This window comes from Struthio camelus, chromosome 1 (assembly GCF_040807025.1).
Source record: "Struthio camelus isolate bStrCam1 chromosome 1, bStrCam1.hap1, whole genome shotgun sequence".
Lineage (NCBI taxonomy): Eukaryota > Metazoa > Chordata > Aves > Struthioniformes > Struthionidae > Struthio > Struthio camelus.
The window spans coordinates 29,319,765-29,332,993 of record NC_090942.1 but is presented as its reverse complement, the minus strand read 5'-3'; the positions used below and the strand labels follow the sequence as shown (position 1 = coordinate 29,332,993).

Below are 13,229 nucleotides of genomic sequence, written 5' to 3'. Positions count from 1 at the left end.
ATGTGCACGTAGATGGTATTCAGGCTATATCGGTCCAAGATATACCAGCATTTCAAGCACTCTGAAACTTCCTCTTGCCTTTCACACCCAAAACCACCACAAAGGAACAATTTAACCAAACAGAACAGAATGCCAACCAGAAATGAAAAGAAATCTCAAAAAAAAAAAAACAAAAACCCACAACAAACAGCCCTTATGCACCTCTCTTCTGTACAGAAAAACAACGAGCACATCAGTGCTCACCTGATCTGTAGTCTCTCATTTCTTATAATGTTATGACTTGAGACCATCCTCTCTTGTTTTTTTGTTGAACTTTGCCATTGAGGTCTGTTGTACAGATTCATTAGCAGGAGCAGCTGGCCCATGGCGTCCACCATGATGCTCTTGCTAGAGTTCCAGTGGACAAGTCAATCAGAATTTTGCTTTTACTTTAAAAGGCTGAGCCTCCAAAAGCTACTATGATGGGAGATAAGAGAGAACAAACAGATCTAGTCTCATTTTCCTGTGGCTGCAATTATCTACCAAAAAATGATGACAATAACAACAGCAAAATTAAACACTGAAATAAAGGCATATTTGGCCTCTGGTGAAGAAACAAAATAACCTAAGGCTTACTTAAGAAAAATTTGTGTGAGTATTGGAGAAGAAATATTAGCTATTTCAGATTAGTGACAAAATAATCTACCAAGTTATTCATGGACACTGCTGAGGGTAACTATAAGGTCCGGATGGATGTGCCTTCCAAAGACCAAAAGAAACATGAAAGAAAATTTATATGAAACTACTCAATCAAATGTATTAAAAGAAAATATTAGGCCTAAATCTTGCAAATGCTTACTCTGTGGCATTTTATATTACCAGACACATCCTAAGATTTATCACAGACACAAAAATTTGAAGACTGGGATCAAAGCCTAAATTCTTTCACAGTGCTTATTGCATACTTCATCATCTTGCCTTTGAGAATGTCATGGCAGATAGTGTCAAAAGCCTTGCTCAAGTCCAGATAGACAACATCCACTGCTCTCCTCTCACCTACCCAGCCAATCACTTCATCACAGAAGGCTCTCAGGTTGGTTAAACACGATTTCCCCCTTGTGAATCCATGCTGACTACTCCCGATCACCTTCTTGTCCTTCATGTGCTTGGAAAGGGTATCCAGGATGAGCTGCTCCTTCAGCTTTCCAGGGCTGAAGGTGAGGCTGAGTGGCCTGCAGTTCCCTGGGTCCTCCTTCTTGCCCTTTTTGAAGATACTGCCATACTGCTTGCCTCAACTGCCACACCACCTGGATCGCCTCACCACCTGAGCATCACACAGTCCCCCAACCACCACACAGTCTTCCAAGATGCCATACCACCTTGCCCAACCACTATACTACCTGCCCCAACTGCTGCACTGCCCACCTGAGCCACCACACAGCCACCTGAGACACCACATGGCCTGCCACTGCCCACAGGGCAGCCTTGCTCACCATTGCACCCTTTGCAAATGAGCCTAACTGATACTCCTGTGTCACCTCATGTCCTCTTGACGCAACTCAAGAGCTCAGCCCTGGCATGCAGAAATTTTAAAAGTTTGTTAAAAACGTGTGCCCAGCCTTTCTCCAGCCAGATCCCAGGGCAACCCAAGCACAAGGCAGCCTCCCCAGCTGCGGAGACCAGACATCAGCCCTCAAGAGGCACAGCACTGTCACCTGGAAGTCACTGAGCATGTGGGAACCAAGTTTCGGCTAGGCAACAACTACTCCACTCTTGTCTCCTCCCCCCGCCCCCCCCCCCCAATAAATCAGTAGAGATAATTCTTTTCCCCTGCTTTGGGAGGCGTTTCCCAACGCTTATACTCGAAGATAAACTGCTGCGCCAGCAAATGCCTTCCGCATGACCTTATCATCCTGTAAGGGATGACTCAGAAGCCCTGCCTGCCGGCGGGCCCCTCACCACGCTCCGCTCCACCGCGCCGCCCCGCGCGGGCGCGCCCAGCCGGGCCGGGCCGCGGGGCAGCGGGCAGGGCACCGGCGGCGGCAGCGGCGGCGGCGGCGGCGGGGCGGCGGCTGATTGGCTGGAAGCCTGCGGGCAGCCGGGCGGGGATTGGCTGCCGAGCTGCCTTTGTTCGGCTGCAGCCACTGCCGCAGGGCAGCGGAAGTTTGAGCGCGGCGGCGGCGGCGGCGGCGGGGCGAGGGGGCGGCGGCGGCGGCGGCGGGTGCTGCTTCGCCTTAGCGCAGCCGAGTGCCTCGGGGGAGGGAACCTCCTCCCGCCGCCCTTCGGCTCCCGGTGCCCGGCCAGGCGGCAACATGGACTTGGAGGGTAAAGTGAAAAAGGTAAGGTGGGGGAGCTGCCTGCGGAGTGACCTGCCCCGCCACCCGGTGCTGCCCTTGCCGGCCCTGCGGCCGCGGATCCGTGCGTGGGGCGGCGTCGGGGGCGGCCGCGGGAGGGAGCCGGCCCCGGGGCGGCGGAGCGGGGCTCGCCCTGCCCTGCCCTGCCCTCCCCGGCGCCCTGCTCGGCTGGCCGCTCTTGAAGAGCGAGGAGGGAGAGGTGCGGGTGGTTGGCACTGGTGAGTGCCTCTCTCCTCCAGAAGTCGCCCAAGGTGCTCGTCCGCTCCGGTGAGGAGCGGCGGCGGGAGGCGGGGAAAGCTGCTTGCGGAGTTATCCCTTGCTGCATCTTGTCTCGCCCTCGAGCGAAACAAAAGTTTGTTTTCTCTCTTAACGCTCGTTCAGACGCGGCAGTTCGATCCCCTGTCCCGTCATGCGGGCATTGCCGTCTTCCAAGCAAAACCATCCGCGCTCTCAAAAAGTGACCTCTGATAGGTTGCATCCAGGTATATGGTCTGTGCATGTAGATATATGCATAACCTAAAAAACAGGTAATCATAATGCTCTTTGCTGGTAACGCTGAAAATAATTTCAGACCTCTGATGTGACTAGTCTAACACCAATGCATCTTCTGCTCTTGTGTGGATTGTCCTCTTTGATAGAGAAAGTTACAGATCTTTTTGCCTTTTTGATACTAATATTCTTAAAGGCATATTGATTAGCTGTCCTGGAGACAAACAGGGAAGGACAAGCAACAGAAACTGGTAGCTAATCCCATTATGTTTGATCTGTTTTTCCAAACTTCATAAATAAAACTAGTTCCATGAGGGATATGCTTCTTAAGTTGTAAAAGCACTAGGGACAAAGATTCAATTAAAGATAGCACTTGCATTGTGATTTCTTTTTAAAAGAACTTCATCAAGTCTCAAGGCAGATACTATAAAAACAAAAAAGCATAGTGTGTGAGCATGGGTTAAATCTGTAAGTGTGTCTCGGATACTTCAAGACCAGCGTATTGGAATCCACGGTTTGTATGCCTGCGTTGTTATATTTAAATGTAGTAATTTTTTTAAGTGTGCACATGCATCTTTAAATACTTGCATGCTTTTTCAGCTTCTAAACTAGAAACTGAGTGAGATACAGTAGTTGTGCAGCATGGCAGGCTATGGGTTAACTCAAGGTTCGGTCTTATTGAAGCAGGTCAGCAGTGAGTTACTACTTTCAGCATGTGATGATGTAATCTGGATGAGAGTCCTAATTTGGAGAAATTGCACACCTTATCCCCAGTCAGCTTCAAGGTGACAGTGTATAGATGGGTGAAGCTAGATTGTGCATGTACATCTAGCCACTCAAAACAATGATGCGGACGTGTCCCTTTTGCATAACTGCTTTTATCTGATGAAGTCTAGCTTCTTGAATGCATTTACTGAATACTTTCTAAGTCCCTTCTAAACCTTAAACTTAACAGCATCAAGAAGCTTGTTCCCTGCAAGTTATTTGGACTGCAAGAGGTGAGATGCACATTCCTGAAAGATGCCTGAAGTAGTCATCTTCAAAATTTCTGTCTAAAGTGTATTTAAATAGGCACTTTGAAATCCTGATAAAATTCTGCTAATAACTGAGTCTTGGCTTGAGTGAACTTGTCATGGCTGAACATCTGCTTTAAGTAATGCACTAATTATTGGAAAGTTGTATGTGTTGTAACTTGGACTTTTAATTTGTCCCATTTTTCTTTAGACGTCTTTCACTCTTTTCTTTCATTAACTTCGGAGATTCCTGAAGATTTTTCTGAATCTATTCAGACACAGATGTGGAAGCTGGTGCAACAAATGAAACCATGAAAGCTGTTTTATATAAAAGTAGTTTGTATCTTCTGTTTTGTTCAGCTTTGCATTGTGAACATCTCTTAACAACGTTAAGAGTAAAGAGCTTCACCATTTTTTCTATCCCTCTGTTTCTAGTATGTGCATGCTTTTAAAACTTATTTTACTGTTTCTTCATCTACCCTCTTGTTCCTATCTCCTCTTGCCACCTTTTTTCTCTTTGTAACTGAGGTGAAGGTCGTTTTCCAAGAGAATGGATGTTGACCTGTGACAGGTTGGTGAAAGGGAAACTGGAAAGCCTTTCTATGTAACCATATATTCTGTATAAAATCTGTTTTGTGACTGTTGATATTTAATGAAAAACTTCTTCAAACTCTGTACATTGGAATGAATAATAATTCTCCTCAACTGTGCAATAGCTGCATGACTTCAATCTCCATCCTTTAACTCCCATTTTCTCAACCTTTTTCTTTCCACATCTCTCCTAGTTCTGTCTTGTTTTGGCCAACTTCCTCCTCTCTTGAGAGGTGGGAAGTTATCCTGGGAAGTATTCTTGTATACCTGCTCTGTTTCTCTGGAGTTTTTTTGGTTGTTTGGTAGTAAGTGTGTAGTTTTTTGTTTTTTAATCAGGTCTTGGCCACTGTCAGAAACGGGATAGCAATCTGACATGGTTGAGCTACTCTTATAAGGTGAGCATGTGCACTTTATGCATCAACACTCATAAATCTAAAATACCATATAACAAGTACCAGTCAAGTTTATCAAAGTGAGTAAACTACTCAAGTCTTTAAGGGGAAACTTGTCTTAAGACGGTGTCAGGTAGGGTATGTGTTTTCTTTGTTTGTTTTTTGTTTTGTTTATGTCCAGCAGCAGTACTGGGTTACTTGAGCACGTGGAGTGCTTCTCACCTGCCTGTCCTGCACATGTGGCAGAAATAAACTTGAGCTGTTCTTGCTCAGAAGCTCCTTACTACCTTATACTGACCCTTTTAATAATAATAAGAATATTATTATGACCAGTACCTATTTACAGCATGGCAGGTAAAGGTAAAGGCTGGTGACTAATGAGCAGCTGAGCTGCCTTGTTGGTTAGCAGCTTCCAAGAAGCTTATGATGAAAGGCCATATTGTCCCAAAATAAGTCACTACTCCCTTATTCTTGGGAACTAGGAATAGTACGTATGACTCTGAACTTACAGGTGTGGCTAGTTGGTAGCAGAAGGTGGCTGTTCTGCAGCCCTCATGTTTGGCAGGCTCTGGGGAGACAAGTGCCCTGGGAGCAGGGTGTGGTATGGAGACTCAAACACCCAGCTGATACACCTTCACCTGCCCACAGTTGCTAATGGATAACTGCTTCAAGTAGCATAATGAGGCAGCTGTTCTCTGCTTCTGGAAAACTCAAGAGATGAAGCTTCCAAGGTGACATTTCTAAGTGTGGGGTGTGGTGTTTTTTTTTTCTTTCCAAATATCAGTAGTCCTCCAGTCTGCTGTTCTTCAGCTGTGTGCTTATACATTGTCTCTTTGCAGAGCTGCTACTGGCTTTCAAGGTGCTATTATCATACTAGAGAAAAACATTCAAATAAGTGTAAATAATGTGTTTGTGTCTCTAAGAATAGAAAAATCACAATTCAGAACTGGCGCAGGAAAGACTGTATTGTGTTCACATCAGTGTTTTTTTCCCCCCTTCAAAATTATAATTTTCTAGCTTGCTTTAACAGTTTTGGCACTATCCATCTAGCACTAATTGCTTCCCCTTCAGTGCAAGCATGCTAGGGTTGAAACAACCTTTCTGTTCTTTAGCAGGAAGAATGACCGCCCCACCCACTATGATTTTAAACCCTTCTTTCTAAGCAGTAAATAGCTGACGTTATTGCTTCTTGTGAGAGAAAAGCAGCAATGCTGTATAGCATAGGTTTCTTAAGAGGCTGGCTGTGAGGAACACTTATTTAAGCTCAAACTTCTCATTTAACTGCCTTTGCTTCATTTCTGTACACTGTAAAACTCATCCTGCTATCTCTGCAAATAGCCAGACTTGGCAAATCTGCCTTATATATAGCTAGATTTGTCTTTTGTCTGAATCCTGTGTCCTGGACAACCGCAATCTACAAGAAACACAAATTTCAAGTTGAATTTCTCAACACTGAGGGTAGCTGCAGAACATGCATATGTTTTTGGAAGAACATGTGAAACTTTAAGTGCTCTGGTCACCACACTCTTTAGAGACACAAAAAAACTCTGGCAGGAATTAGTGTAAAAATACAGTTGCAAGGCACTCACCTTTAGCTACTGTATCAGTATCAAGTCTAATTCATTATTGTCTATTATGCTACATCTTTAAAGGGGAGGGGAATATAAGACTTTTGTAAAAGTCTTTACAAAGACTTTACTTTTGTGAAAGGAATTGGATTTTGCTGTTGCGTTTAAGGATCATGAAGACAGCTTTGTATACCCAAAGTGATTGCACAACTGAGCTAAAGCCTGAACGCAGTTCCAACTTGAACAGCACTTGTTCAACAAACAGACCACTATTTCTCCCAAATACAATATACACAATGTTCTTGAACTTCCCTTTGTGGATATAGGAAAACTGAATGCTTCATTGAATACCCTGTTAGAAAAAAGTTCTGCTAATCTGTATTTTTGCTCTGTCTGTCACCTCAGTGAACTTTACAAAATGAATCACTAGGTCACGGTCATGCTTGCAGCATGCTTTGTTAGAGAAAATAAGGATCTGACAGTGAGTGCTGTTGTTCTGTAAAAGCCTTCATGGGATAGTACTTGCTTTATAAAAGCAGCATCATCATTATGGTAGAAAATGGGGAAAGGAGTCTGAGGTGAAGAAAAGGTGAAGCTCTGTTCTCAAATGAGTAATGTTTGTGTAGTTTTTCTATGTGCATGAGATGTGTGTTGCGTGTATTCCTTTATGGTGGAAAACCAAATACAGAGATCACTTCAGACCACAGCTGTAAGGCTCTTTAGTGATAAAAGAAAGTTAAGCAAAATACATGTAGGTGCAAAGTCAACTATATCTATTTTGTAAAGCATGATCTCGTAATATCTGTTGGGCTGTGTTTCCTGTTGACGTCACTGTTTGCTTTGGCGTTACTGCCATGGAAACCTGTGGTAGTAGAAAGCTGAGCTTTTTCACTGTTCCTTATGTGTAATAAGATTAAGGAAATGCAAAGAGATATTCATGCATGAGTTTTGCCTGCAAATAAAGGTATGGAAAGTGTGGAGGTGTGAGAGGAACTTCAGTTGATTTGATGTGAAAACGGAGTAAACTTTCTCCCCACCCCCACCTCCTTCTCAAATTGAGAAGGAAATGAGAATGTAGTGCTGACGTGAATTGTTGTCTGGATCACCTATCTGAATGGCAGACAAAGAATAGCTAGGGTGTACGTTACTGGATATAAGCTTGGCATAGGCAGCAAGGCTGAATTAAGTCTTTTCACTTGGTTCTGTAGTGAAAGTATTCCCCAGCTGGTTGGCCGTAAAATATTATGAAATGGTGGGATAGCAAGCCAAGAAACTACTTGGATACAGGACTGTGTGACTTATAAGGTCAGATGAAACATTGATATGGCATAATTATAAGCCAAGTTTTTCCTGGTGAGTTGGAAGTCTTACTTTAAGCCACAGTATTCTGTCATTAAAGGCACAGAGCTCTGTTTGCACAAGTGTTACTAGAGAAATAAATTGTTTTTTCTTTACTGCTAGGTAAAATAATAAAAAAAGGTAAGTAGCAAAATTGCAAACAAAGCTCTATGGGTGAAAGTTGCTAAAAACACATTTTGCATACCTCAGATGGAGGTACTGAGCATGCTTTTCTAATTAATGGTTGCTCCTCAATAAATACAAACTTTGCAAGTAGCATGGTGGGAAGGAGGTTAAAACAGGTATTGTAAAGCTTATAGCACGTTTCATTTTAACAGATATGTATTTTGTGTATGTATACACATAAAAACTTTATACATATCTTGTATACATTTTGTATGCTTTGCAATAATATAAAGGCTTGCAGACTGAGGTTCTTGTATAGGTCCTGGGGACCTGTAGGAAGGATAAGGCTGTGAAGAGGGAGAGGCTTGTCATGCCTGCTACCTAGGTCTGGGGACTTGGTCCAGTGTCAAAGGAGTAAGGCTTCTGTCATGGCAATTCCAACTAATGTTGCACGTAACTACTTTGGGTGCTGCTGCATGTGTGTTTCTGGTCCTCTTAATTAAGTGTGCTCAGCTTTCCCACTGTGCCTCACTTTCGGTCTGAGACTGCCTAAGCTGTGACTTCTTTCAGAAGTACTGGCTGAAAAAAATTATGTTTTCCTGCGAGACTAAGGATCCTAATGAGTGATTAGATTTGCAAGCATGCTTCTGAAAGTCTAGTATTAGAAGATGCAGCTGGGTAAGAGCACTGATCTCAAAACCAAATAGATGCATATTCTGACAATTCTGAAGTTATTGCCCCTTTTTCTAAGCAAACTGACAGATGCATCTCAAGCCTTTTTAAAATGGGTAGCTGAGGGAAGTTGCTTCATTTGTCAGGCTTCAAAGGGCTTAATAGCTGTTTTGTAGGAGAGATGGCTGGCCTATGGAGTTTGTGTGGGTTATCAAATGACAAGCCATTGCCTGGTGGTATGGGCTAGTCTGGAAGGAAGGTGAAATCTCCAGGTTGCTTTGGCATTTTAGTAAACTTTGTGCAGCCTCACTCTAAGTTGCAGTTATCTGTTATCTGTGAAGCACTCCTGGCAATTTGTCTCCTTTCAACTCTTCAGTGTATGTGATGCTTACAACACTTCACCATGTGAAGGCCTTGCAAGGCAGCCTTAAGCTTCTGAATGACTGATTCTTCCCTGTGCTATAGGTTTTCTTGAGCCACTAAAACCAGTAGGGCAGGATATAATGGGCAATGGTGAATTGCATCCCTGTAGCAGATTAGTTTTCCTAGAAACTCATACTCTCAAAATATACATCTTGAAAGGACTGGAGGACTGAGTAGTAAAGACAGTAAATCTCAATTTGCCTCTGCAGCACTGAATGATGTATGGTTCTGTATTGGTGGTATAGACAGTGTTTATAATACAAGTCAACTGCATTCAAGCTTAGCATAATAGTGAGCTTTCTGAATAAACACCACTTTTGTTTTCTAACTAGCGTGGAAATCTTTAGTGCTGTTAGTCTCTTGATAGTAGACTGTGCAGCAGTGTCTTAAATATTTATATTCTGGGCTGTTTGATATTTAGCTAAAGATATCATAATAAAATAAATTTTTAGCACTTGCGTACTATGGTAGTCTACAGCTCCCTGATTTATACTTATGCTTGTCCTGCTCAGAACATCTTTCAAATATTTTTCTTGGATGCAAGTACTTTTTGGCATCCTTGTTTATGTGCAAATGGAGTTCTTAATCCCAGTAAATTTTTCCTCTAGATCCAAGTGCATGTTTAAAAAAGCTGGAACAGACTTGCTATCAGTTTTAATAGACAAATGTTAAATCATGGTGACAAATATAGAACGGTCCATGGGATCCTGCTCTTCACTATGGGTGAAATTACTGCTTTTTTTCCTCGTATGGTATCTGTAGAAGTCTTATGAGAAGGAGCATTGTCCAGATATAACCATTTTTTCTTCAGTCCGACATCATAAGAAATAGATTTTTAAAAGCAGAAGAGCTGTGTTAAATCCTGTGACCTAATAAATTTGTTATGTTTTTCTACTAATGATTTAATATACTGGATGAGAATATTGTGATACAAGACTGGGTTTCAGGAATAAAGCACGCACAGCACATGAATTTTCTAATGGGTTTTGTTATTTTTTTCCTCTTACTTGGCTTTGACGTTCTTGACTTCTTTGGAACTTCCTAAACTAAATTAAATCAGGATCTGCTAACAATCTCCGTAGTACTGTGCAGTTGCAGGGAGGGATGTGTGTATTCCTCCCCCCCTCCCCACCCAGAATCGCAGAATGGTTGAGGTTGGAAGGGGCCTCTGGAGATCATCTAATCCAAAACCCCTGCTCAAGCAGGGTGGCCTAGAGCACATTGCCCAGGATTGTGCCCAGATGAGTATCTCCAGGGAAGGGGACTTTACAACCTCTCTGGTGGGATTCCCCACTGCTTCCAAGTCAGCACTGGGAATGGAAAAATCACATTTTTTTTATTTACACCCACTAATATCTAAATGGATTAATAGTTAGGTAATCATTAAACTAGAAGAGCCCTGGGGTTTTGTAGTAAATCTAAGAATAGCTTTATCAATAATCTCTTTGCATCTGTTCTTTGAAAACTCAAGGGCAAGGGAGAAAGATCTTAAAGTAAAGAGTATCTAAGTCTGCTCTAGGGTTCACTGTTAATTTTTGTAGCACGCTAATGGTAACTTTCTCCTTTTAGAGTGTCTATACAAATGAAAAACTGGTTTTTAAGTATCGTCCTTAAAAGAATGCTTTTAGGCAGAACCACAACTTCTCAAATTCTGGAGCAGTCTCAGATGGTGGAAGTGCTTTGATACTTCTGTTTCTGCAGAGGCTTAGTACTGGTATTGCATTTTACTGTCCTGTTGAAAGATTAATACAAATTATCTGACAGATAATACAGGAGTCTCCTCCAGGGGAGAGGGAGGACCAAGACCCTAGTTAGTTCTGATCTCTTGGTGAGCCTCTGAGGAGGCAAAAGAAATGCCAGGCTGAGCTGCCTTTTGTTTTCTTACAGCTTCCTCATTCCCCTTCTGATTAGCTCTGTTCCTCAACGGTCCCTTTTTTAAAGGAGAAGGAAGCTCTGAGTAGCTAGCTTTATTTTTGATGGATGATAACTATTTAACAATTAATTCAAGATTTCCAGTGGAGTTCTACTGGAATATTCTTGGTGTGATCTGTCCCCAGGTACTTAGTGGGAGGGAACAGGGAAGATGGAATCAGACTCTTCTTTAGTTGGTGTACAGTGATAGTATGAGAGGCAATCAGCACAAGTTGCAACATAGGAAATTCTGGTTAAACATGCAGAATTCTTTTTTCACTTTGTGGACCAACTTTGATAGTTTGAATCTGCATCCTTAGAGGTACTCAAAACACAAGTGGACAAGGCCCTAGGTAAATCCGATTCAGTTGGACCTACTTGGGATGGGCCGTTGGGCTAGATGGCATCCTTTCAACCTAAATTATTCTGACCATTGAAAACAAGTGTAGCCAAGGTTTAAAATCTACTTCTGTATCTTATGTTTTAATTTATCTAAGACTTCTTATAGTTTATCTTCATTGTTTTCTTTGCTTTTTTGTAACAATGAATAACAATGTTTAGTGATATTACTTTTTTAACCTCTTAAAAGCTAATCCTTCATTCATTGCAATTTTTTAATAAAGCTCTTGGCTGTGGCACAGTTTGTTCATTTCTCAGCATAGGCAAAATTGTTCTGGCAAAATATAATTTCATTGGTATCAACCTACAAACTAATCTGGCCATCTACCTCTACAGGCATAATCCGTGTCCATGTTATTTTTTTGAGCTTCCCATGTAGGGAGAAATTTTGTTGTCCAATGCTCTGTTAAGTCTGCTACGCTTACAAGGATATAAATTCCAAAATTAGCATTCTCAGAAAGCAAGACTTCAACATTCACCAGAGGGTTTACATTAAAAGGAGCAGGAAAGGAGGTTTGTTAGACTTTTATTCTCAGTCATGTTCAATAAATTTAACAAACACTTCTGGTAGCCTGGGCTTAAACGCTTGAATTTGACCATTTGGGTTTTTAAGATAACAGTGAGCTACATATCTCTTCAATGTAAAGATAGTCAACTTTTGACACTAGGTTCGAGTCCAAGCTAAAGTAGAGCAGTTTTTTAGTAATGCTCACTTAGCTGTAGCCATTTAAAATTTTTTGCTCTTGAGGACTATTTAATCTTGAAAGCAGTATGCAACAGATGATCTCAATATTTATATCGTCTTCCATACTCAGACTATTTGAATCTATATTGAGTATGTTAGTAATACGAGATGGTTTTGGATAGCTGCTCTTATAAAATAAAAATTAATGACAGTTGACATGCAGGAACCTTCCTCTGGCACGCTTTCAGTTGACCTATCTATGCTGCTTCTCCCATAATTCCATTTATGGGGAAAATTGATTCCATCCTGTTTTCAGACATGCCTTCCCCTTCTAGGGTGTGCTCAGGGTGTTTCTGGGTGCTCCAGCACAGAGCCAGTTATGTGTCATTTGGGAGGCATGGGGAATAAACATAGGCCACAATGACAAAACGCAACGTAGCCTTAGGTGCTCTGATTTCCTTGAGCATGCAGTAGGAGAACAGTCAGTTTGGAGGCTGATGTTCCCTTACTGCTGAAACAAGACCTGTTATAGCACTATGCAAGAATTTGATGCATGTCAGACTTCTATACAGAATCAACCTCAAAAGCAAAGAATACTATTAGTTTTTTATAGCTTTAATATTTTTGGCAACTGGCCAAATTGCTTTTTTCTTCCTATAAAGAAGCTGAGGCTGTGAACATGTGGAATAGGGTCTAACTTGGTTCTGAACATGCCTGTTAGTTTCAGGCTAAACCTCTTCCATAAGGTGACCAGACCTCTCATGTGGAAAGAGATCATTCCCTTCTTTCTCTTTCACAGTAAACAAAAAATCCTTTCAGAATAAGTGTTGCTATCTTGCTTGCTCTTTCAGTTCATTTGCCTCATGCAGTTGCACAAGCATTTAGTAGTGATGTGCTCTTTACTACTGAGGAGGGAATGTGGAATCCTGTGTTACTGAAGAAATCTGCTTTGGGAGTGATGGCTGTGAAGATGGGAGTAGGTTGGGTGGTAGTTGTGTGTTTGGGTGGAGGTGTGGACAGCTGTGTGCAAGTTTTGTGTCCTTAACTTCTTTTGGAGAACTAATTTTAGCCTAAAGATGCTTTAAATGTTAAGAATATTGAAAAAAATGTATATTGTGAAATGATTTTTATTTCCATTTTGAAATGTTAAGGTTATTTCTGTGTGCTGTGCATGTAGTTCTCCATACCTATGTGATCATAGGTTTCCAAGCCTTCTCATAATAACTTTTAATGATGGTTTTATTGCACTATTTAAAAATACTTAAATGATCCATAAAATCATTCTTTTC

At 41.9% G+C, this 13,229-nt stretch overlaps 1 protein-coding gene across 3 annotated transcripts in view; it reads left to right on the top strand.

The window, feature by feature from the left end:
- The first annotated feature begins 2,012 nt into the window (after positions 1-2,012).
- The window catches only part of TES (testin LIM domain protein), a 28,563-nt gene continuing 17,346 nt past the window's right edge, over positions 2,013-13,229 (top strand). Inside the window, exons 1-2 of one of the 3 annotated variants that reach the window (XM_068932786.1) lie at positions 2,826-2,860; positions 3,778-3,820. In XM_068932786.1, the coding sequence (XP_068788887.1) occupies positions 2,841-2,860; positions 3,778-3,820 (63 nt within the window). In that variant the 5' untranslated portion in view covers positions 2,826-2,840. Of the gene's footprint in view, positions 2,319-2,825; positions 2,861-3,777; positions 3,821-4,762; positions 4,822-13,229 lie in introns of those variants that run through there. The other 2 variants (XM_009689499.2, XM_068932792.1) reach the window with 2 other exon arrangements.